Source organism: Pseudochaenichthys georgianus, chromosome 11, assembly GCF_902827115.2.
Source record: "Pseudochaenichthys georgianus chromosome 11, fPseGeo1.2, whole genome shotgun sequence".
NCBI classification, from domain to species: Eukaryota; Metazoa; Chordata; class Actinopteri; order Perciformes; family Channichthyidae; genus Pseudochaenichthys; species Pseudochaenichthys georgianus.
The window spans coordinates 3277822-3304425 of NC_047513.1; the positions used below are offsets into that span (position 1 = coordinate 3277822).

Consider the following 26604-nt stretch of genomic DNA (forward strand, 5'->3'; position numbering starts at 1 on the left):
CCCATAGTCCTTTCTACACTGAAGATTTGGTTCCAAACACTTTAAGTTTTCCTCTGCATCCCTTCAGGGTCCAGTCGATATGAACCATCTCTTCCCCCATCTTTAATGGACGGTGTTTCCTCTCTCTGGAAAGGACAGGCATAAGGTCATTCCCAGAGCTTTCTGTAAATGACACTTTCCCTCGGGGAGTGTACTGTGTCTGTTGTTTGTGCTGTGATGTAACCCAATGAACAATCAGGGGGGAAAGACGTTTGTAATACTAATGAACTCACAACCCCTTTCAAATAAGAACTATAAACTCCTATCTTTACGATTCCTTGCATATATTAGAAGTTGCTCTGCATAAAAGTGTCAGCGAAATGAAATGTAGTGTAGAGCTGGTTTTGTCCCTGTTGGCACAACATAACCTGAAAATAACAATATCACTTGGACACAACTCACAAGTGTTTTATGCAATCTGATGTTCTTTTAATTGGTTTAATTGGTTTATTCATTTAACGGCTAGCATTATGCTACATCTTTAGCAACATGTAAGGGACTCCACGACGGCAATGTTGGTTGGCCGTCCACCAATGTCGTCCAGACGAACATATTTCCAACTTCAGGATAAATACTCACAACAACAACAACAATGGGGGGACTGCGTGGGGTCGATGATCGTGTTGCTTTTAATCACACGAAGCCAAATTAAATTAAATAACGACTTTATACTTTTCTCCAGAGTGCCGTGGTTCATTGTTTATTAATGTGTTTCAGCGGCATTTACCGACCGCGTTTATTCTCCCGTTAGCTCCGGGTTAGCACTGCTCAGCGCTACTGCTTGTTACAACTTTTATTTGCCGTACTCGCCTTTAACTGTTAGCTCAGGTTAATCTCGCCCCCCTCCGACGTAAGCGTGACGTATGCGGTTCTTGCTTCTAGACCGACAATCTTTTGGTGCTTGAAACGAACTGGATTCCGGAGCTTAGAGGCGGATCCGCTGCGGTGTGAACAGGAAAAAACTGTGCTTTTCAGGCTCTAGCTCCGACCGGCCCTGGAACCGCTTTGGTGTGAAAGCCCCATAAGTCAGACATAAGAAGCTTTTCTTTTTTTAATGGTAAAGGTGCTGTTGAAACAGGTGGGTTTTCAGTCTGTGACGGAATGGGTGTTGACTTTCTTCTGTCCTGATATTAATGGAGAGCTCGTTCCACCATTTTGGAGCCAGGATAGCAAACAGGTGTGTTTTTGTTGAGGTGCATCTGGGTCCAACAGCTATCTGATTGGCCGATGCACGTGCTGGAGTGTATGGTTTGACCAAGTCCTGGATGTAAGATTGGATCCATTGATACCAGTGCCTTGAAGCTGATCAAGGGAAGCTACTGGTCACGGGTGAATGGAGCAGAGGAGTGGTGTATTGTGGGAGAACTTAGGGAGGTTGGAGAATAGTCGGGCTGCTGCGTTCTGAATTAGCTACAGAGGCAGTATGGTACTTGCAGGTAGACCAGCCAGGAAGGAAGTAGTCAATGTTGAGGCAAAGATTTCCTAGGCCAATCAATACCTTTGACCCAGTTTATTCCTTCCTTGTCCCCTTGCTCAGCACGGGCCTGCGACCATGGGGTGCTGCGTTCTCTGAGAAAGTAGTTTTGTCTCCCTATTCCTGCCTGTGGGCGTCAGCTGAGAGAGGTGTTGCTATGTGTTGCCATGCAGACGGTTGATTATTCTCTGAGGACCAGCTAAATACATGGCACTGTGGGAGACATCTTCAGCATTGGTAAGCCGGGAGCTGTCACTTCGTGGCTGCAGCACGTGTCAATTCTCCTGCCGTAACTTCCAATACATCTTCAGTGTCAGAATCAGAGCCAGAAACAGGTTTATGGCCAGGTAGGTTCACACATACTAGCAATTTGACACGCAGCAGAGCCGGGATGATGGTGTTGAAGGCGGAGCTGAAGTCCACAAACAGGATCCTGGCTTAGTAGGTTCCTGGTGTGTCCAGGCGCTGGAGGAGGAAGTGAAGCGCCATGTTGACAGCGGCGTCTGCCATCAAGTCGAGCTCTCCTTTGTTCTCTTTGTGTTGTGAGTCCATGCTCCAAAGGTTTCCATTTCAGTCGAGATGTGACATGTCATTAAAGATGCTTTGGGGTTGTTTGCCCAATAATGATAATCGTGTGTTGCTACCTTAGCCTAGCTGAAGAGCATTACATACTTCTTCGTGGAGTCACGTTGGTCGGCTGTAGGACTCATACTGCCTGATGATGGCGGTAGTGGAGGTCAGCGGGGGGTTGCGCCTGAGCTCGCTGAGCTATTTGAAAGCATTACTCCAGCATCAACTGAATGTCCTCCAGCCGATGACAGGAACATTTCTCACATGGGTAGTTTTTATTTCACTTCTTTATTGAAGAGGCTTGAAGGAATCCCTCTGGCCTGGATGTCATTAAGGACATATCTCATAAAGTGCAGCGAGGAGGAACCAGGAGGCAGGGCGACTGTCTGTCATGATCTCCCAGGAGAAATAAAAAACTCATTTTATAAACCAACACTGAATACTCACTGAGTGTGAGCACACGCTGCTTTATACTTGCGTACCATGCTGCGAATGGATCTGGCCCTTCCTGCATCCAGGACATGGTTAAACCGTACACCCCAGCACGTGCACTACGCTCTGCATCAGCCAAACGACTCGCTGCACCCTCGCTGCGAAGGGGACCCAAGTTCCCATCAGCAGAAACACGTGGGTTTGCTATCCTGGCTCCAAGATGGTGGAATGAGCTCCCATTGACATCAGGACAGCAGAAAGCTTACACACCTTCCGGACTGAACACTCATCTCTTTGGACTCCACCTCGAGGATAGAATGGAAAAAACAAAAAGCACTTGCATACTAACTAAGCACTTACTGTACATACTAAGCACTTACTGTACATACTAACAAAGCACTTACATACTAACTAAGCACTTATATACTAACAAAGGGCTGGCTTACCTGAAGCCAGTTGAGTAGCACTTGAGATGTCTTGGCTCTATGAAGCCTGATGTACTTTATGATTCTGTTTTCTTCAAGCTTGTATCTTGTTGGTCGAACGCACTTATTGTACGTCGCTTTGGATAAAAGCGTCAGTAATGTAAATGTGTAAATGTTCTAATATCCAACAAGGGGTAAGCCACTTTATTATGTAACCCTTAAAGGAATAGTTAAACATTTAATTTCATTAATTCAATAAAGTTAAACTTGTATTAAATCATAAGCTTGGTTAAATAACTAACTAAGGCTGGATATTGTTTCAATACCCTTACAAATAATCTCCTTGTTGACACATTTGAGGAATGCATACATGTTCTCTTCATAGCGCTCTTTCTATTGAACAAAACAGCCCGATTCCAAATATTCTTCACGGTTTGGCTTTTGCTGTCCAACATAAATAAAACACGGTTTAAAATTGGCAAATGAAAACTATAGGTTGGTATTAAGGTTGGATACCAAACATGGTGGAACTTTCCTTCAGAGGTGGAAGAAGTACAAATAGAGAAGTACAAATACTTGCTCTGAAATTACAGGTAAAAGTCCTGAATTCAAAATGTTAAAGGGGCCATGTTCTGCTCATTGTCAGGTTCATAGTAGCTAGTGTCTCCACTGTGACATGTCTCCGTGCTTTCATGTTCAAAAAGTGTTACATAGTGATGTCATTATGTTCAGGAAGTAAACAAAGGAGTCCAATGGAGGCTTCTTCATGTAAAGATATTATCAGAAAATGTACTCAAAGTATCAAAGTAAAAGTACTCAATACATACTATGGCTCTTTTGAAAGTATTATATTATTATAGAATATTATATTATTGTGTTTTAATTGCCGAGAAATGCATGTAATAGCTTTTTCAATGTTGTAATGTTTAATGAATTTTAGATTTAAAAAGAAATACTGTGTATATAAGGTGTACAGTCCTCCATCCATCCATATCCGCGTATCCGTGGTCGGGTCGCGGGGGGACAGTACTATATCATATATAGAAAATATAGTACAGTACTTGAGTAAATGGACTCAGTACATTTGACCACTGAATGTATTAGCGTAGAGACATCCCGTAACCCTCTGCCCCCCCCCCTCCCCTTTTCTCTCTCACACAGGAGGGAGCTATAAGAAGATTGGATACTACGACAGCACCAAAGGCAATCTGTCGTGGTACGGGAATGACAAGTGGATAGGTGAAGCATATTCTTCTTCTTCTTCACCCCCCTCTTTCTCCCTGTCTCTCTCCCTCCTCCTCCTCCTCCCTGCTGTTCTCCTGCAGCTTCACCCTCTCCCCCTCTAATTCCTCCCCCTCCCTCCCTCCCACCCAGTGGTCAGTCAGCTGTTATGCATGTGACACAGCAGCACCAGCGTGCGGTGATGCTTTGGATGGTGTTTCCCTTACTGACTGAGAGGGGAGCCGCCACAGCTCTGCAGTAAATAACAGATGCAGGTTGACAGTCCACACACAGGAGAAAGCAATGTGGGTGCTGATGCGATGCGAAGGGGCCCCGTGACCTTGGCTGTGAGAAGGAAACTGTGTTCTCTGATGGACACACAGGGAGGCGTGTGTGTGTGTCCTTTCTGCCTCTGAGCACCGACGAGATGCACAACGTGGCTAATGCTCTGAAAACTGGGCAGCGATGCTTTGGTTAATGCACCTTCAGCTGTTTGCTCTCCGTGTTGTCTCGGACACAGCTGATTGGATTCCTGTCAGCGGTTGTTTGAAGATTGGAGAGGTGTGTGTGGGCTGGGGAAACTATCCTGACCACATTGATTGCAGTGCAAGCCAAGAATTATTTGGTAAATAATATGACATTGTTCTTGTTCCATTGTTGTTTCAAACGACCATACACTGTACCACTGCTTTTAAATGTCCATTTATTTGTTTACAAATACAAAAGATGGCACACCTCACTAAAAGAGAGAGCCAGTCTTTTGTTTGCACGTGTTCTGTACATGTATGTTTCATTGTATTTCATTACGTGTCTTCCTGTCTGCTAAGTCTTTGATTTGAAGTCACAAAGCCAACATGTCTGCCCTGTTGGCTTTCATATTGTTTTGATAAAGTCAGTAAAGGTGTACATTTCAGCAGCACTTATTGCATCGTTTGTTCTCTTCTACTTGTTGTGGTGGTTTTAAGCAAGTGTTACGTCTTCCGGTAGAGCCTGACGCCACCCTAAATACGTACAGTATATATACAGTACAGTTGTACTGGCTGTAAAAACTAGTTATTGTATCCCCAGCACACACACACTCAGGTCGTGTGTGTGTGTGTGTGTGTGTGTGTGTGTGTGTGTGTGTGTGTGTGTGTGTGTGTGTGTGTGTGTGTGTGTGTGTGTGTGTGTGTGTGTGTGTGTGTGTGTGTGTGTGTGTGTGTGTGTGTGTGTGTGTGTGTGTGTGTGTGTGTGTGTGTGTGTGTGTGTGTGTGTGTGAGTGACACCTGTGTGTTTGACTGTTGGAGCCTGCGGTCTGTCTGTCTGGGCCATCTGGCCATCGTTTGGTCGTCAGCTGATGCTGAGACAGAGGGTGAGCTGAGGAGTTATACAAAAAACTGTTTCATGTGCATGTTAGCCAAAGGCACTTGTCTCCCACCCCCCCCCCCCAGACACACACACACACACACACACACACACACACACACACACACACACACACACACAGAAGCAGCGTCCTTCCTGGCTGGCAGTGGACACACATATGCAGGACAGTGACATGACAGAATCAGGCCAGCGGTTACACTTGGATTCTTGGTGCACTGCGTGTCGTGGACCGAGAAACCCTTTGCGCTGTCAACTTCAACCGTATAGTATGTTTGTAATTCATTCATTTAAGATACGGTGCATTCAAATGAATGCATCTTGTGCAGGTCTACAGGAGAGACAGCGGGCTCGAGGCTGAAAGTCCGGTGGTAGTTGGACCCTTCCATCCAATTGAACGGGAGGGATGCACCCCTCTTTAATGGCCACGCATGCAGAGCACCCAGTGTATAGTAAACCACAGTATAGCCTAGTGTACGGGGTACAGTGTGCAGCAGTGCTGGGCTGCGCTGAGGGGGGAGCTGTCTGCAGCTTAGTATCTGAATACTCTTTCCAAATGTCCCTGGGTTTAAGGTGAGTAACGGTAATTGACGTTAACTTTAAATATAACTATTGATTAGCAAACAAACAACCTTGCTATCGCAAGTTAACACTCTGTCCCATCACTCTGTGACTCCGTACAAGGTGCTCCTGTGGGGAGTGCCCTCAGTACTGAGCATGTGAGTCTCTGGATAAAAGCGTCTAACAAGTGTGATGTGATGTAATGAAGCTTTTCAAATGACTTCTGATGAATGATCACAGTAACGTCACTGTCTCGTTTCTCCTCCTCTTTTCTTTCTTCCCCGGGCACCAGGTAGCTTTGTTTGTTTCGACATGGTGTGGCTAATTATCGTCTGGTAGTTAGCGTCTTGTTTGTTGTCACGGCAGGTCAAGTGTTAGTTCAGAAAATTCACACTTCAACTTACCTGACTAGGGGGGGGGGGCATAGTCTATGGGCGCTGTACGCAATGTAGGCGTAGTTCTGTTAAGATACGATAATAAGATGTACTTTATCGATCCCAGATTGGGAAACTGTTTTCTTATCAAATATCGTTAATAGTGTTTGCTGGGAAGGATGCGCCCTTAGCATTCGCCTGTACTGCCCCTTGGCATAGGGCCGGCCCACCTTATGTTGTCTTACATTGCACAGACTGCTGCTGTTAGCTTGTTAGCTAGCTAGCTGGCAATGATCGTTAGCAGGACCACATCTTTACAGGCCGCCAAGATAGACACAATTTATCTTGGCTTTTTGTCCAACACCAGTAAAGTTAAAATGATTTAAACTTGGACCTTGTTTACCACTGACATTTCAACGTGCAACCAATCAGATGACAGATGTATGAAGGGGCATGAACTAGCCAGGGCGGTAACTATAGAAACTTAACTGGCTGTTTTCACAACAAGGCTCTGTGCCCAACCTCCCGTGAGCTGGGAGGAATTCACGTATCATCATTATGAGGGAACCATACACGTACTCATTGTGCTTTCTGCCATACTTTGCATTGGACGCACCTATGCCCTCAAACAGCACGTCTGTTCAGGTCGGGGGATGGGGACCCAGCAGAGGACTGGAGTATCAATCGGCTGCTACTTGCTGATGTGTAAAAGTCCACTTCCCCACATCCCTCTATCTCTTTCCACATTACCCCGTTTCCTTCTCTTCTACCTCCCGTGTATGTCTTCATCCATTCTTCCCTAGTCCCTCCTTCATCTCCTCGTCTCCTTATATCTCTCTCCCTCTCACCCTCACTCTCCCACCTTGCTTTCCCAGTATTTGTCCACAATCTCCTCCCTCATTCTTTCGGTCTCCTTGACAACCACTGCTGCATCGCTGCCTCTCACATTGTCTTGGCAACCATTATGGGGCGGTCGCCATGGTTACATACTGTCCCGATTCCACCATCAAGGGCAGGGGGAGGTATTAGTGTTGGAGAACACTTTCTCCCAATGAAATCTTGCTCTCACGCACGCACACAGACACACACACACACACACAGACACACACACACACACATTCTCTTTTTCTCTGTAAGCAACACGCATGCAGAGACAATCTGCGTTCAGCAGACACCTACACCCACTCACATGCACTGTGAATAATCTTTAGGAATTATGATTCTGGATCCTTTTTTCAAACTGCAAACCATTTGCTATATCGACACAGAAACACTGTTCTGATCCTGATGAGGGATAACAATGTCATCATGGCTGCTGTACATGCTATAGAGGTGTCTTCAGGAGCAGGAGGCTGAGCCATGCTGGGGCCTGGGAGGCTGAGCGCGGCCTGCGGGGCTTTGGCTTCACACAGACATCACGCTGACATCCTCACCATGAGGACACGCTGATGGAGGCCTTGTGGGTACATGTAGACTCCTGAAAAGACTCATTAGGTATGCAACAGTGACAGTTTGCCTTTTCTTATTAAGTTGAGCCTTTTTGTCATCGCAACTACTCGCAATATCTCAATTACATTTGGTAGCAATATGCATGTTTCTAAGAGGATGATTTATAATGTTTCTCGTGGCCTCGTGACCTTTTCTCCAGGTTGCACACAGTTCAAAATGGGAGTTTGATAGAGTAAGATGTAGTCGTGTCTCAAACCAACACTGTTACAATTTCACTTATTGTTTTCAGAAAAAGTGTTCGACAGTCTCATTGGCTGTACATCATTCAACGTCATACTGTACTTCTATACATTCACCTTTCATTGTTGTTCATTTTTCACGTGTTTTAATGTAGTCGTCTGTGTATCTTTAGTCGTGAATAAATACTTATTTTATAAAGAGACTGTTTACTTGTTTGTGTGTTTTTAAATGAAGTCTGAGTGAAATCCAACCTATTATAAGACTATATTCATGATGCGATCATATTTCCTCTTTTGACAGAGAGCGGGGACCCAGATGTATAAGTCTTAATAAAGTATGTTATTTAAATGTAATCTCTTAGGTTCGATAGCCAAAGTAGAGTGCAGTTAATGAATCCCTATTATTTCTACGCTACTCGTTCCATTTTTCTTGTGATCTGGCCATTTTTCAGGAATATTTTAAATTGGTGTTGAACTGCGCGTTCAGTGAATTTCATCCACTGTGTATTTATTCTAATGTTCTATGAGGTAATACATGTTGCCAAGGTATCAGTCACTGCAGCATCATCATCATCATCGTCCTCATCATCATCATCATCATCAACAGCATCACTGTATGTATTGCATGTACCCATTGATTGTTGTCCTTGCACAACACATGGTTGAACAACAAAATGCAGGTTGGAGTGCATTAATGCTGACAAGAAGACACCAAACTAAAACAGGTGCTCGTTCCTGAAGGGCATTTGTTCTAGAATCAGGAATGTGAAGCAGAAACAAAACACGATGTTGAATTGTGTGAGCTAAAGCATCACTGGCCCACACGTAGCCTACCACTGGTCTCTGCTCCAACACCTCTGATCTCCTGTTGCTGGGCAAGATCAGTCGAACACTTCAACCGTTCCACTGTCACCAGGAGCATGCTGGGTAGTGGCTCCGTATCCCGGATCTCTTTCCTGTCTGTTAAACTGCTCTGGCGGTGCTGTGGAGGTGCTGTGGTGAGTGGACTAACACGTAACCCACCCTGTTCTGCAGTCAAAGCTGCTCCATAGTGTGCTCTCCTTTGTAGGGTATCTAATCTACATACCATATTACCATGGTCTCTGACCCCGGCCACGTTCAGGGTCCCAGGATCAAATAAGGTTACTCCTTTTGCACTCATCAACGTTCAAATAAATATGGAGCATACTCCCAAATTAAATGTATATTATTTGTAATATTACGTAACAAACAATGTCAGACTTGAACTTTAAGTAAAGTATCTTCTTATCGTATTTTATATTGATTATTGTATCTCTGTCATAGGCCAAACGTGCTAGAGCAGGGGTGTCAAACTCAAGGCCCGGGGGCCACATCCGGCCCGCGACTTCATTTTATGTGGCCCCGCAAGAGCTTGCAAAGAATGTAATACGTTTATTATACGATTAAATGCCGCTTTACAGAATCAGGTTGCCCATAAACTACATGCCCCACAATGCATCTCGTTTTGTGACATGGCACTGAAGAGACTTGCAATTATTTGCTTTCAGACGTAGTTAATTACTAAGTCATTATCCTATCCGATAATTATCCAATTCAGAGGCAATAATGTAATATAACACATTATTTTATATATTTAATTATATATATGTATGTTTTATATAGTTACAACCGGCCCTTTGAGTGCAACCATAATGCTGATGTGGCCCGCGATGAAATTGAGTTTGATGAAATTGAGTTTGACACCCCTGTGCTTGAGTAACAAAGGGCGAAGAACGTGAGTTGTTAGTCATGTGTGTCTGTAGTTCAGTTCATCTCTCATTTACAAAGAGCTTGATTGTGTGTGCACGGCATACTGCCTCCAGAATTCTTATTTAATAATTAATTGATCAATATTATTTTTGGAAGTGTGCAGAAAGGGAAGTGATGCAATTAAAATCCTTTAATGTAATATATAGTAAATCCTGATTATCCTGATAGTGAGCCTGTGTCCCCCCCCACATGCAGTCAGGTGTTCACACCGCGCGACAGGCCTCTGCAGACACGCTCTGCTTGAAGGTGACGAAAGACCCTTTGGACCCACGTTCTTTATCAAGAGTCCTCTTTTCCTCCATGCTTTATGTTGTGTTGCCTGAGTATGACGTACATCAGAAGACACTGCTGTATGACTAATGAACAGCGTGCTTTTGAAGTCTCAAAGTAATCCTCTGCATCGCTCTGAGGTGACACATGAGATCCTCTGCTGCATAGCAACCAGCCGCCTGCAACACGTGGGAGCCCGGTGATCAGAACCAAGATGCTCTATTCATCCCAGGGGGGGTGTTTTTGGAGAATTGCAACATATTAGAATAAAATAAATAAATGTTGAGAAAACATAAGAAGTTGAAGTGAAAATGGGCAATAAAAGTCCTTGTGGGCACAGGGACACTCATGATGAAGACTCATGATGAAGACTCAGACTCATGATGAAGACTCAGACTCATGATGAAGACTCAGGCTCATGGTGAAGACTCAGGCTCATGGTGAAGACATGATGAAGACTCAGGCTCATGATGAAGACTCATGATGAAGACTCAGGCTCATGATGAAGACTCAGGCTCATGGTGAAGACATGATGAAGACTCAGGCTCATGGTGAAGACATGATGAAGACTCAGGCTCATGGTGAAGACATGATGAAGACTCAGGCTCATGATGAAGACTCAGGCTCATGATGAAGACTCAGGCTCATGGTGAAGACATGATGAAGACTCAGGCTCATGATGAAGACTCAGGCTCATGGTGAAGACATGATGAAGACTCAGGCTCATGATGAAGACTCAGACTCATGATGAAGACTCAGGCTCATGATGAAGACTCAGGCTCATGGTGAAGACATGATGAAGACTCAGGCTCATGATGAAGACTCAGGCTCATGGTGAAGACTCAGGCTCATGATGAAGACTCAGGCTCACGATGAAGACATGATGAAGACTCAGGCTCATGGTGAAGACATGATGAAGACTCAGGCTCATGATGAAGACTCATGATGAAGACTCAGGCTCATGATGAAGACTCAGGCTCATGGTGAAGACATGATGAAGACTCAGGCTCATGATGAAGACTCATGATGAAGACTCAGGCTCATGATGAAGACTCAGGCTCATGGTGAAGACATGATGAAGACTCAGGCTCATGGTGAAGACATGATGAAGACTCAGGCTCATGATGAAGACTCAGGCTCATGATGAAGACTCAGGCTCATGGTGAAGACATGATGAAGACTCAGGCTCATGGTGAAGACATGATGAAGACTCAGGCTCATGATGAAGACTCAGGCTCATGATGAAGACTCAGGCTCATGGTGAAGACATGATGAAGACTCAGGCTCATGATGAAGACTCAGGCTCATGGTGAAGACATGATGAAGACTCAGGCTCATGATGAAGACTCAGACTCATGATGAAGACTCAGGCTCATGATGAAGACTCAGGCTCATGGTGAAGACATGATGAAGACTCAGGCTCATGATGAAGACTCAGGCTCATGGTGAAGACTCAGGCTCATGATGAAGACTCAGGCTCACGATGAAGACATGATGAAGACTCAGGCTCACGATGAAGACATGATAAAGACTCAGGCTCATGATGAAGACCCAGGCTCATGGTGAAGAGATGATGAAGACCCAGGCTCATGGTGAAGATATGATGAAGACTCAGGCTCATGGTGAAGACATGATGAAGACTCAGGCTCATGGTGAAGACATGATGAAGACTCAGGCTCATGATGAAGACTCAGGCTCATGGTGAAGACATGATGAAGAGTCAGGCTCATGATGAAGACATGATGAAGACTCAGGCTCATGGTGAAGACATGATGAAGATTCAGGCTCATGGTGAAGACTCAGGCTTGTGATGAAGACATGATGAAGACTCAGGCGCATGATGAAGACATGATTAAGACAGGATGAAGACTCAGGCTCACGATGAAGACATGATGAAGACTCAGGCTTGTGATGAAGACATGATGAAGACATGATGAAGACTCAGGCTCACGATGAAGACATGATGAAGACTCAGGCTCACGATGAAGACATGATGAAGACTCAGGCTCACGATGAAGACATGATGAAGACTCAGGCTCACGATGAAGACATGATGAAGACTCAGGTTCATGATGAAGACTCAGGCTCATGATGAAGACTCAGGCTCATGATGAAGACTCAGACTCATGATGATAGCATGATGAAGACTCAGACTCATGATGAAGCTCTCTGCAGAGTCCTGCATCGGGTCCGCAAAAAAAGTGATTCGCGAGTGGTATTTTTTCAAACGCTTTTTTCCGGGTTCGGTTCTGGGTAAAACAAAGATGATGCGGGTCGGGTCGTGGGTATTGCATAATTTTGGTGTCATCAGACCTAGATGGAGAAAATAACCAACATCCCACGCTTTTTGAGACAAATATGCAACTGCGTGTGTTAATAATTGCACGTTTCCACTGCTCATATATATGCGGGGGCGGGTTGCAGATCTTGTGCCGACGGGTCGGGTCGGGTTGCGGAACTAATTGGCAATATGTGCGGGTAGCGGGGCGGGTTCGGTATTGCACGTCGCGGGAGCGGGTCTTGAAAATCAGACCCGTGCAGGACTCTGGCTCTCGGTCTAATCCCTGTCAACCCAAACAGTCCGGATGCCATCTATGGAAAAGTTGTCGTCAGATATCTCCTTGTGCAGCCATGTTTCCGTAAACCACATTAAACTACACTCAGGGATGGGCAAATGGCGGTCCGTGGGCCACATGCGGCCCCACCTCCTTTTTTTGTGGCCCTCAGATTAATTTATAAACAACGTAATTAATTAAAAAAAATTCAAATATTTTTATTTATTCATTTTTACTTGTAGTACTGATACCGTCCACTAGACTCCTAATTACGTGGCGAGCTACGTACATGACTTTGTTCAGCAGCCAAATACCGCGAATGAATCTGTGACGCGTTTGTGTGTATTGAGTGGCGAAGTCCCTCCCATTCCGGTGGACCTCCATGGGACCTTATTTCGGAAAAATTATGTATTGAAGTCAATGGAGAGAGAAAGATTATCTTTCGATCCCGTTTGAATTGTGCCACGAATTACACATGTTTGTCAATTTAAAAGATAATTTTGCAAGTCAAAATGGTGTCGTAAAACTGTGAAGTAACACATTTGTTTGTGTGAAATGCTCAATGAACTACATCTCTGGTGTCGCAGAACAACACACGTCACCAAGATGGCCGTCACTACTGTCTTGTCAACAAAAGGATTGACTACCCTCACTATCACCACAATGAAACACATCCAGAAGAATGTCATGCAAAGCTGCCTGCCTGCCTTCCTTTGATTCTCTCTGAACTGCCTGATCTTTTTAATGTTTAATGTCAACCATTTGTGCAGATAGCATGAAGTACAAAAGATCGCCAATGTAGCGTTAGCACTTCTCCCCCGGGCTTAAATGGTGTATTATAGAATGATCACACCGGTGTGACAGCACTCTTCAAAGCAGGGCCGGCCCTCGGCATAGGCAGTATAGGCGAATGCTAAGGGCGCATCAACGCCGGAAAAAAAAATGTTAGAAAAAAAAAAAAATGTTTTCATTTAAACACATTTTTTTTTAATTTAAACACAATTTCCCGATTTTGGATCAACAAAGTACATCTTATTATCTTAGCATTGGGGGGGGGGGGGGGGGGGGTGCGCTAGCTAAAATCTTGCCTAGGGCGGCAAATTGGTCAGGGCCGGCCCTGCTTCAAAGGGTTCACGAAATATGACTACTACTCTTACTGTTTAACATTTTGGTTTGCTTGATGTTACTTCATGTTAAGGCTAATACAAATGACAAGGCTAAGGCTGTAGTGCTAACTAACGTGCTAGCTACTAGCTAGGTAGCTAACTTGATCCAGCCACTCCTGGTCCTTTCATCAGATGGGAAGCGAAAGAACGAGCAAGACCCATTGCTGGTATGATAACAACCTGGTACTAAGCACACAGGCATCTTGTTAAACTTATCTTATCTATCTCTTATATTTAGCGGAGGAAAACAATTGTGACATCAGTTATGACATCACTTACTGGGATTACTCTGGGATTTGTAGTCTTTCTAGTTGCGTATTTTTCATAGTCTTATATTTCAACAGTGAAAATGATTTTTTAAGATTGACAAACATCATATGTGTAATTCATGGCACAATTCAAACGGGATCGAAAGATACGTTTTCTCTCTCCATTGACTTCAATACATTATTTTTCCGAAATAAGGTCCCATGGGGCGGAAGTAGATAGGCGTGACTTCGCTTAAATAAGTTTAATATTCTAAAATCCAAGACTTTGTTTATTTGAAAACAAACTGTCACGGACCCTGCTGTGTTATCTATGATTACTATACGCCTTTCATTAATAATTTCAGCGGGAGGGAGGGGGAGCGGCGCTGAGGAACAGCAGAGTGCGGGTTGACAGGTGTCTGTGATGACATTCCCCTTATTGTGCGTCAGCAGAGAGAGGCTACAAGTGTCTTAGGTTCAAGTTAGACAGCTAATGACTGGGTTAGTGTTCATGACTTCATGTGTATGTCATCTTAATGGTTAATCTTAATGCACACACATTTTCCGTGCTTTCCAATAGTTTAAAATAGTTTTATTCCACTGCTTAATAACCTGTTCAATACAAACATGCCACTTGTAAAAATTAAATAACATTTCTTTGAACTGATATTTGTTTAGTGAGCTTATTAGAAGATGTTCCCTGAAAGATTGTAAAATGTCAATGAAGATGTCAGACTTCGTATATTTGTTAATAATTACATATGGAATTTGTGTGTGCGTGTGTGTGTTCCAAGTGAATCTGCGGCCCCCTGGTGGCCAGTACATCAATTATGTGGCCCCTACCACCATCCGAGTTGCCCATCCCTGCTCCAGATAATCCGCCTGGCTTCTGGCTAACGCCATTAGCTTGTCTATTTCGTTCACCGTGATCTTGTGTTGCCCATGATGACAGGGGGAGACACGGCTCAGATCTCCTTTTCTCCATAAACATGGATCCAGCTCTTGTCCTTCTTCGCTTGGTTAAACCGTTGTGACTCTAAGACCCCGTGACATCACAGTATTAACATCTCATTCAAACATGCCAGGACTCACTGATCAGCTGCTCTGCCGGAGGCTTCTGTCACTGCTCAAGCTTCAGAAGCTAATCTCAGGTTATAAATTGAATCTGCATAAAAGCGAACTTGTGACAGTTAATGCGGCAGCCATAGCCCATCCCCTCTCCGAGTTACCATTCAGAACATCGCTGGAGCACTTTAAATATTTGGGTTTATGTGTAACTAAAAACTATTCAGAACTATTTGAACATAACTTTTCCCCTCTCTTAGCTAGGCTGTCCCAAGACATCCATCGTTGGTCACTCTTGCCTCTGTCTCTCGCTGGTCGTATACATTGTATTAAAATGAATTTGCTGCCCAAGTTCTTATATCTATTCCAGTGTATACCTATTTTCCTCCCCAAACACTTTTTCCACTCTCTTGATTGCGTAATCTCACAATTTATTTGGAACAAAAGCACCCCTAGAATCAAAAAAGACATTTTACAAAAGCCTAAACAGTTGGGTGGCCTTGCTCTACCCAACTTCTTGCTTTGCTATTGGGCTGCAAACATTAGAACAATATTGTACTGGTGTCACACCAGCAGCCAGCCTCCATCATGGCTGCAGGTTGAAGAAGCCTCATGTAGTCCCTCTTCTCTGTTGTCCCTGCTGTGCCTCCCCCCAACATCGTCACCAACTTCACACTCCAGGACCAGGAGTGTTGTAGTGAAAAGCTGCCTTAAAATCTGGACTCAGTTCAGGCAGCACTTTGGGTTACAGATAACACCTGTCTCTGCCCCAGTACATCCTAACCCTCTGTTTACTCCGTCAGTCATTGACAGGGCTTTTTGATCTGGACAGACCTAGGGATTGTTTCAATAAAACAGCTTTACATCAGTGGCATATTGGCTTCCTTCGACCAGCTAACTCAAGCTTTCAATTTGCAGCGCACTCATTTCTTTAGATATTTGCAAGTCCGCAATTACTACTCTTGTTGATACAATACTTGATGTTAACCCTAATCGCAAAGGTTCAATTTCCATACTGTATAATACTCTTCTCAAAAATCAGTGAACAACCTCTGATTCTCTGCGTAATGCTTGGTCTGAGGAGCTTGGTGAGGATATAGACCCTGCCACCTGGGAGCATGCTCGGAGGTGGGTCCACTCATCGTCTATCTGTGCTCGCCATGGAGTTTTACCGTGCAAAGTGGTCCACAGAGTTCACTGGTCTAAATGTAGGCTAGCTCATATCTACCCTGACATTGACCCAAGCTGTGACAAATGTCATCAAGGACCAGCCAATCTCAGTCATATGTTCTGGTATGGCCCCACCCTTGCTCCTTTCTGGGCTTGTGTTGTTGACTCCCTCTCAGCCATCACATCTGCCAATATCCGACCCTCACCATTCCTCGCCCTGTTTGGTGTTCGACCCACTGGCCTCTCACTGCCGTCCTATTTTGCTGAGCTTGTTGCCTTTCTCACATTGTTAGCAAGACGTGCCATTCTGCTGCGGTGGAAAGGCCCTTGCCCCCCCTCTCATTCTCAATGGATAAAGGATGCCCTTCATTTTATGAGACTGGAGAAGATGAAATACTCGTTTCTCGGAACAAACTGTCTCTTTGTTGATACCTTGTTCCACATTATTCAACTGTGTATCAATCTCACTCCATGTAGGAGGTGTATTGTATGTCTGTTGTGCTCAAAATCTCATAAATAAATTATACAAAAAAATCTTCAGAAGCCCTCGGAAAAACTGACGCACACACACACTCCTATTCTAACACTCTGTCATGCAGAGCCCATGGTGTAAATGGAATGTAAATTCAATGGAAACTAAATCCTACTTTAGTTTAGGAAAGTGGCAAAGAAAGAGTATTTAAAAAAGAAAGAAGAACTAAATAAGACTAGAGACAGTTATGTGATTGGATCGAACCAGCCCGAACACCAATCAGGCCAGCAGGGTAAAGGGCAATGGCCCTTCCCCACTTCCTTCCCCCTATATCCAGGGCAGACCACCATCTTTGTACTCAGTGTGTATTGTGATCTAAACTACAGACTCGTAGTACATAATGTTTGCAGATATCTAAATCGGCATCATTGCTAATTCAAATTGCTGTGCAAAGCGTTTTAAACCTGTATTAGCTGGAATGGACATCATTTTGTCAAAGCCCTAATTCTAGATTCTGAAATTTTTTTTTGACTAAGATTCAGACTACCATTCATGGGTAAGGGGTTTGTCTTGACAGATATCTGCATCTCAGTAGCAATAAGTGCAAATACAAACCGTGGTTTGGATATGTCGGCCAGGCATGGACACTTGAGTCATTTGGCGTCTGATATGTTAGATAACACAAACAACCAGAGATCCGGGAAACTGAAGTCATTCATGCAGTCTTTGCTGAAGTTTCATCTGGGCTAATATGTTGAGCTGAACACTATGTTAAAGAGAGAATGATAGATAGGTAGGTATATCATGATGTACTGTAGTAAGCAAAGTATTTATATATACACTGAACACAAATATAAACGCAACACTTTTGTTTTTGCTCCCATTTTATATGAGATGAACTCAAAGATCTAAAACATTTTCTATATACACAAAATAACCATTTATCTCAAATATTGTTCACAAATCTGAACAAATCTGTGATAGTGAGCACTTCTCCTTTGCCGAGATAATCCATCCCACCTTACAGGTGTGGCATATCAAGATGCTGACTAGACAGCATGATTATTGCACAGGTGTGCCTTAGGCTGGCCACAATAAAAGGCCACTCTGAAACGTGCAGTTTTGCTTTATTGGGGGGGTCTGGGGGGGTCCGAAAACCAGTCAGTATCTGGTGTGACCACCATTTGCCTCATGCCGTGCAACACATCTCCTTCATAGAGTTGATCAGGTTGTTGATTGTGGCCTGTGGAATGTTGGTCCACTCCTCTTCAATGGCTGTGCCAAGTTGCTGGATATTGGCAGGAACTGGAACACGCTGTCGTATACGCCGATCCAGAGCATCCCAAACATGCTCAATGGGTGACATGTCCGGTGAGTATGCTGGCCATGCAAGAACTGGGATGTTTTCAGCCTCCAGGAATTGTGTACAGATCCTTGCAACATGGGGCCGTGCATTATCATGCTGCAACATGAGGTGATGGTCGTGGACGAATGGCACAACAATGGGCCTCAGGATCTCGTCACGGTATCTCTGTGCATTCACAATGCCATCAATAAAATGCACCTGTGTTCGTCGTCCATAACATACTCCTGCCCATACCATAACCCCACCACCATGGGCCACTCCATTCACAACATTGACATCAGAAAACCGCTCACCCACACGACGCCACACACGCTGTCTGCCATCTGCCCTGAACAGTGAAAACCGGGATTCATCCGTGAAGAGAACACCTCTCCAACGTGCCAGACGCTATCGAATGGGAGCATTTGCCCACTCAAGTCGGTTACGACGACGAACCGGAGTCAGGTCGAGACCCCGGTGAGGACGACGAGCATGCAGATGAGCTTCCCTGAGACGGTTCCTGACAGTTTGTGCAGAAATTATTTGGTTATGCAAACCGATTGTTGCAGCAGCTGTCCGAGTGGCTGGTCTCAGACGATCTTGGAGGTGAACATGCTGGATGTGGAGGTCCTGGGCTGGTGTGGTTACACGTGGTCTGCGGTTGTGAGGCCGGTTGGATGTACTGCCAAATTCTCTGAAACGCCTTTGGAGGCGGCTTATGGTAGAGAAATGAACATTCAATTCACGGGCAACAGCTCTGGTGGACATTCCTGCTGTCAGCATGCCAATTGCACGCTCGCTCAAAACTTGCGACATCTGTGGCATTGTGCTGTGTGATAAAACTGCACGTTTCAGAGTGGCCTTTTATTGTGGCTAGCCTAAGGCACACCTGTGCAATAATCATGCTGTCTAATCAGCATCTTGATATGCCACACCTGTGAGGTGGGATGGATTATCTCGGCAAAGGAGAAGTGCTCACTATCACACATTTTTTCAGATTTGTGAACAATATTTGAGAGAAATGGTTATTTTGTGTAAATAGAAAATGTTTTAGATCTTTGAGTTCATCTCATGAAAAATGGGACCAAAAACAAAAGTGTTGCATTTATATTTGTGTTCAGTGTATATATGTTTTGAAGCCACTTGATGGCCAGGCACAGATAGCTAGTATCAACAAATGTGAGGTCTATGCCAACCTCATGGTGAGCAAAGAGCAAATAGCGTATCATGTGAATGCAGCTTGAGCATGACTTTGAACTCCGGCTGGCCTGGATCTACATGTAGCCAGAAAAAAACAATAAATATTGGAATATAATTAACTCCCAATTTCTTTCTTTGTGTTTGCTGTGGAAAGAGACACGGTTGAAGCCTAGACGCTAGATATAAACACTGTAAATATTTACATTCATACAATAATCCACTCCACATCAGCAGACTTACTAGATACTAAATCTGATGCTCTGTTAAGAACACATCATGTTTTTTTTAATGGAAGTAACCCGATCTACCCATTGAGGGTTTGGTTTTTATTTAAAAGTTGGATTTTAGACTTATTCTATGAAAATGCACATGTCTTTAGTTAGAAAACGATTTATTTAATTGTTCTTCCATTATAGTTGCTGTCCACCATTCCATTGAGTTCTCAGTACAACTAACTGCTGTCACTCACTGTTCAATTCCTCCTCTGCTCCAAACAACGTAGTACTTCAATGAAAAGTTTTTCATTCTCATTTGTTCAAAATGAATTTGAAACAATGCAAAGATAAGACAAGTAAAACATCATAATTTGTTTTCATTAAAAAGACAGGCTTGTGCTACAGAATCCAGTTAAAGTATCATTTTGCTTCAAAAGAAGAAAAAAAAGATCATCGCTAATATAATTATTTGACACATAAATGCGTAGGCGATCATATGGTGATTCATTTCTCAGGTTTGTCACTGCCTTATTCAAATGCAAATTGTGCATCATTGAGCAGGCCTCGCACTCTATTATTCAAATGTTTCTTTCTAAAATTGGAAAATGGCTCATGAATAATGCAAAGTGAAGGTCAATGAGTGAAATCAACTGAAGAGTGAAAGTGTCTCCCAGTTCCTGTCAGTGCACCCGTCAGAGTCGGTTGCGATGTGAACGCTAAATGAACCTTGGTAATGGAGCCGCAGTAAGGGACTGTGTGTGATTCACAACAATCACAAAGGGGACATTTCCACTGCAGGGCCTTCCACGGCTTAGTACGGTATAGTTAGGCCTTGGTAGGCCAGGCTCACTTTATGCTGCGTTTCCATTACAGTTTAGTAGCTGGGGCAGTAACTATAGTAACGCAGTGTAGGCGGAGCCGTAACGCAGTGTAGGCGGAGCCGTAACGTAATCTTCAATGCTGTTAGCACTCAGAACTCACAGCTCTTCATATCTGTTCAGAAACTAGACAAAAGTTAAACAAGTACAAACCACAGACTGCCTGTGTCATGGCGAATACAGTCGCTGCTTTATTAATGTCTGTAGGCCGTTGTTGTGAGTGTGGACGGTCGGAGCATATACAACGTTAGCTTAGCCAATCTCCATTCAGAAAACACGCATTTTAAAAGGTCTTTCGCCTGCCGTCTGTCTGCAGACTTGTCAAAGCCTTAATTCATGGTTTTTACTAACCGGTATCAGTATGTTGAAATGTGTATTACAATTAAATCACGGTCAAATATGTTCATTTTGTTGTAGCTGTAGCCCCCTTGCCAGCGATTCTCTCTCTCTAGTTTAGTATATTCAGCCCAGTTGTTGGCCCGGAAAGAACCTGGATTTTGGAGAGCCAGAAAAACTGTGAAAAAGTACCCGTTAGCCGGAACTACCCCTAGCGCAACAAAAAACGGGCCGGGTTTTGCACAGCACGCTTAAACCGTGCTATGCGCTGCAGTGGAAATGCGCCGTTAGGCTGCGGCACGGCTGGGAACTGCACTGAAACACAGTGAAGCAGAGACAGGAAACATGGGATGTGTTCACCTCATCCCTTCTTCCCATACAGTCTCCTCCTCCCTCTCACAGCCTCCTCTGTGTCTCCAGGCCCCGGCCCCCCTGCAGACCAGACAGTGGTCATCGAGGAGTTCCGCTACCTGTCCCAGAACATCTTCGTGTCTGTGTCCGTCTTCGCTGGGTTAGGAATCCTGCTGGGAATCGTCTGCCTCACCTTCAACATCTACAACAGCAACGTCAGGTAAGAAAGCTCAGACTTACTCGGTATGGATTAGAGGCTGAGCTATAAGCAGAGGTGGGAAGTAGTAGAGTACAAATACTTTGTTACTGTACTTAAGTACATTTGTCTGGTATCAGTACTTTACTCCACTACTTATTTTTCTGACGACTTTTTATTTTACTTCTTACATTTTGAACACAAATACCTGTACTTTCTACTTCTTACATGTTGAACACAAATACCTGTACTTTCTACTTCTTACATGTTGAACCCAAATACCTGTACTTTCTACTTCTAACATGTTGAACACAAATACCTGTACTTTCTACTTCCTACATGTTGAACCCAAATACCTGTACTTTATACTTCTTACATGTTGAACACAAATACCTGTACTTTCTACTTCTTACATGTTGAACACAAATACCTGTACTTTCTACTTCTAACATGTTGAACACAAATACCTGTACTTTCTACTTCTTACATGTTGAACCCAAATACCTGTACTTTCTACTTCTCACATGTTGAACTCAAATACCTGTACTTTCTACTTCTCACATGTTGAACCCAAATACCTGTACTTTCTACTTCTTACATGTTGAACCCAAATACCAGTACTTTCTACTTCTTACATGTTGAACACAAATACCTGTACTTTCTACTTCTTACATGTTGAACACAAATACCTGTACTTTCTACTTCTTACATGTTGAACCCAAATACCTGTACTTTCTACTTCTTACATGTTGAACACAAATACCTGTACTTTCTAATTCTCACATGTTGAACACAAATACCTGTACTTTCTACTTCTCTCATTCTCCAAACAGCTGGTTCCTTTAGTCTGAATGTGTGTTGGTGCGTGATCATTATTCTTTAGAGTCACTGCGTGCCTATTGGTTGGAACACGATCCGTGTATCCATCACTTCCTGGTCTTCTCTAAAGAAGAGGGACCAATGGAAACGTTGTCATGTTGCCGTTGTTCAGCATGGAAACATTCATTAGCTAACAATGACATTATTGTTCTATTAATATAAAGGGAGGTCAGGTACTCTTTAAAGCAGCTGCTAGTTATGGGTACTTTTTACTTAAGTACATTTCAAAGCCCATACTTCTTTACTTTTACTTGAGTAAAGAAGTTTAGTCAGTACTTCTACTTTTACCAGAGTATTTTTAAACACGAGTGTCTGTACTTCTACTTGAGGAAAGGATGTGTGTACTTTTGCCATCTCTGGCTATCAGACCAGTTTGATCGGACTGGACTATGTGAGTAAGAAAGGGTGCACTAAGGCAAGAGACAAACATTTGAATGGCCAAACATTCCCCTGGCCCTTTTTGAAAATGTAATTTGGACATGTACATATCTAGACATGCAGAACTCAGTGTGTATGTGTGTGTTGCTGCAGGTACATCCAGAACTCCCAGCCCTACCTGAACAACATGACTGCAGTGGGCTGTATGATGGCTCTGGCCGCGGTCTTCCCTCTGGGCCTGGACGGCCTGCATGTCAGCGCGAGACACTTCCCCGCCGTCTGCCAGGTACTGGCTAAAGAACATTATTATTGGATTTCAAACTTACTGAATATTGGTTTAATGTGGAGAGAGGCATGCAATGTAAGGTGAAGACTCAGACTCATGGTGGATACATGGTGAAGCTCTCGCTGCAATCCTCGTTGGCCCAAACGTTCCGGAAGCCAAATACATCCTGGTGAAGCCATTTGTTTCCATAAACACTGGAGATGCTCTTTCTGAATACTAACAGTGTTAAAAAAAGAAGATGTGTACTGGACTTAATTCAGGGTTAGGGTTAGGGGTTGAGTTAGGGTTAGGGTTAGGGGTTGAGTTAGGCTTAAGTTTGAACGGAACCTGACGTAAAGTTACTCAGTGTTAACTTTTGGGTTTCCATGGGACACCTCGGTAACATCCTTTGTCGTTGACCTCGTAATACTAACTCTGGCCACTTGAGGTCACTGCCTAAGAATACATGTATTAATGGATGGTAAGAAGCCATTTGCACGTAAGACGTTTTGGGTCCTGTTTTATGGGCGGCGATACATACTGTCGCGTTGAACATCATAATTGGTGTGACTCTCGGGTTATTTGCTCTTAGCAATAATGTTCCCGACTGGCGTGTCACGTGAAACTGAGAGTCGAGGTAATGATCGCTAAGAGCAATTAACCCTGACGTTTTTCATGGCAGTCAGAAATACATGCTAATTTAAAAGTTGTTATCTCTCAACCTATGCAACCTGTCCATCTCATCAAAGTTGTCACTTTTTTGTGGCCTTTTTCTGATTTCACATTTTGTGCAGGTGGCTAAAAAGCTAACTACAGTATGACAATGATGTGAATGACTAAGCTAGGAAGAGGGCATCCCTGTTCCTGATCCGCATATCAAGCTGTGATTCGTCAGTTGTTTTCCCACTTAGGTGAAACATCCATCAAGAGGCACAACACCAGATCTATTTGAGTCATCCCTAAACTAACTAGATGTGGAGGGTGACTCACATGCCAGGATATACGTGGTGTTGGCATTCATCTGTATCCCTGTTCAGGAAACCATTTGTATTCAATAAATGACAGTTCAGACCATAACATGACTGCAAGGTAGGGATACTTTTGGTAAACTATAGTCCCCCTAGCTCTCGTTACATGTGAACGTTTCATTCCCCCAGAAATAAGATCAGAGCCAAACCAAATCCTTTACGCAAAGGAAGAAAACATTTAGTTTTAACCCCAGAAATATTCTGTTTTTTCAAGTCTTCAAGCTCACACTGTACCTCGTGTTGTCAGCTGATAGCTGAGTGCTACAGTAGAGGTAGACGTACAATGCTGTATTACGGAGCACAGCTTTGGAACTTATGTCCATTTCAAGGTCATTTCTGAAGGGCTATGAAACTCAAACAGGGCTTCATGTGGCTGCATGACTGAAGAGCTGATTTGATTAATCTGTTTGATTTATTAATCAGTTTAATTATACCGTCTTTCATATATTTTCCTCTTTGCTAGTTCCGCCTCTGGCTGCTGGGTCTGGGTTTCAGCCTGGCTTATGGCAGCATGTTCACCAAGATCTGGTGGGTCCACACCGTCTTCACCAAGAAGGAGGAGAAGAAGGACAAGAGGAAGGTAAATGTGGTGGAAGCTATGGATTAATGTTCCAGGAGGCAACTAAGTCCACCCAGAGATCTGTATGCCAAGTGAAGGAGGGGGGGGGGGGGGGGGGTTGGGTTGGGTTTACGTAATCATCATCCCAGTCAGGGGCGAGCTCCACAGCCGGAGATGATTCCACGATCACTCTGCCTCCAGTTGGCTCGCTGCTGGCCCTCCAGCGTTGTGAAGCATCTATTGGTCACTATATTGCTGTAAACATGGCAGGACGTCTACCGGGGAGGGGGGGGGGGGGGTGGCCTGTAGTCAATAAATCGCGACCCAACATTTTGAAGCACTCAAATCTATTCAACAAAAAATCGTGCTGTAATATACGCTTTTCTGCATACAATATTAATTAAAGTGAAATACAGCGCATATATCCCTTCACAGAACTAAAGTATGCTTTTTAAAAGGTTTAATGAGATGATGGAATCAAAGCTGAACTGTATAAAAAGGCACACATGCTGGAAACCCAACCCCAGCAGGGGGGTCTGGGGAGATTTTTAGAAATACTAACATAAACTACGCATTCTGGTACAATCTGAGAAGAAAATAAATAAATCTATCACTACCCGACATATTATTAATCTTTTATGCCATTGTTTGTTTTTCACTTTGTTCTGAAGCTGAACTTGCTGCTCCTCACAGAGAGAAGAGCAAAGAGGAGATAGTCTGTGTGACTTACTTTAAATTGTGGGTTAGATAACTCCCATTACATTGTTCTGTGACCTGTCAATCATCAAACCGAGGGTCATATTTCATTACGTGTTCATTTGTATCTGAAGTTGTACCCATGGATGTATAAAGAATAGTTCTACCGCAAAGTTATTCTCCGTGGGGACTTCCGGCAACAATCTTGATTCTGATCAAAGGCCAGAAGACTCGAAAAAACATCAGCAAAGATGTTTTATTGAGAAGATGATCACTACGTGACAGACGTTTTCAAAGCTGTTTATGGTCTCCGGTACTTCCTGTCCAACGCCTACTGCATGCACAGCGTTAGAAAATCGGGCCTTCAAAATAAAAGTTTGACTTTTTTCCAAAAAAAATAAAATAATTCCATAATAATAATAATGTATTTTTTCAATTTTTTTTCTTCACTTTTTCCGCGACCCACTCGAAACGGGTCCGCGACCCACCAGTTGAGAACCACTGAACTAGACCACTGGTTTTTTAACCCACACCGCCTAGTGGTTAAAGCACGTTATTGAATGTTGTTGTTGAATGCTATATTTGATGAAAACATTTAAATATTAAGAGTAGGGGGAAAGTAGAAGGTCATTTATAGAAATAGAAAATAGAAAATATCAAGAAGATACTGTAGTGATCTCTACAATACAACAGTTTAGTGCAGGACGTCCAAAGATATTAATAGGAGGATGTGCAAAACAGACAAACTAATAAGGCTTTATTTAAACATTAAAGAATACTTTAAGTTAAAGTCTTCTTTTGAATAAGAAAAAAAAGTTCGGGGTATCAACAGATAAATATTAAGTCTGACAAAGTACTTAACGTCTAATATATTGCATAGTTTATTTTGGCACTTGACAATCACCTTCCCTGAATTTGACTCAGGTGTAACTAAAGTCTGATTTAAGGGTTGTTTATATTTCACATCATTAATCAGCATCTGCAAAGTAACACAAATAAATGTAGTGGAGTAAAAATACCAGGTTAACCTCTGAATTGTAGTGGAATAGAACAAAGTAGTATGCTGCTGTAACAAAAACTGGACCCATCGGAGTCCAGCGCTGAAGTGGAATAGTCCATTTAGCTTAGGAACCTTCCTAACGGAGTGAAATGACCCGGAAGTCCCTCAGTGGCAGCCATGATAAGTGCCGTTCGAATTCTCGAGTCTAGATTATAGGAAAGGAGGTTTCAAACTTCCTTTATAACCTCCTTTAGCTTAGGAACCACTGGACCTCCCTTACCGAAAGGAGAGGAGAAAATGCTGCCCCACAATGCCTTGCGGCCGCAGCATTTGCCATCACTCAACAGTCGGCAGTTCACAGAAACAATCGATTATGACCGAGAAATGATATCATG

The 26604-nt window shown here is 43.5% G+C and overlaps 1 protein-coding gene across 1 annotated transcript in view; it reads left to right on the top strand.

Annotated features, from left to right (window-relative positions):
• gabbr1b (gamma-aminobutyric acid (GABA) B receptor, 1b) overlaps positions 1–26604 on the top strand; it is a 155276-nt gene that overhangs the window by 102794 nt on the left and 25878 nt on the right. The window contains exons 14-17 of the mRNA XM_034094381.1: positions 4102–4179; positions 21278–21428; positions 22815–22947; positions 24418–24534. Of these exons, the coding sequence (XP_033950272.1) occupies positions 4102–4179; positions 21278–21428; positions 22815–22947; positions 24418–24534 (479 nt within the window). The remainder of the gene's footprint in view (positions 1–4101; positions 4180–21277; positions 21429–22814; positions 22948–24417; positions 24535–26604) is intronic.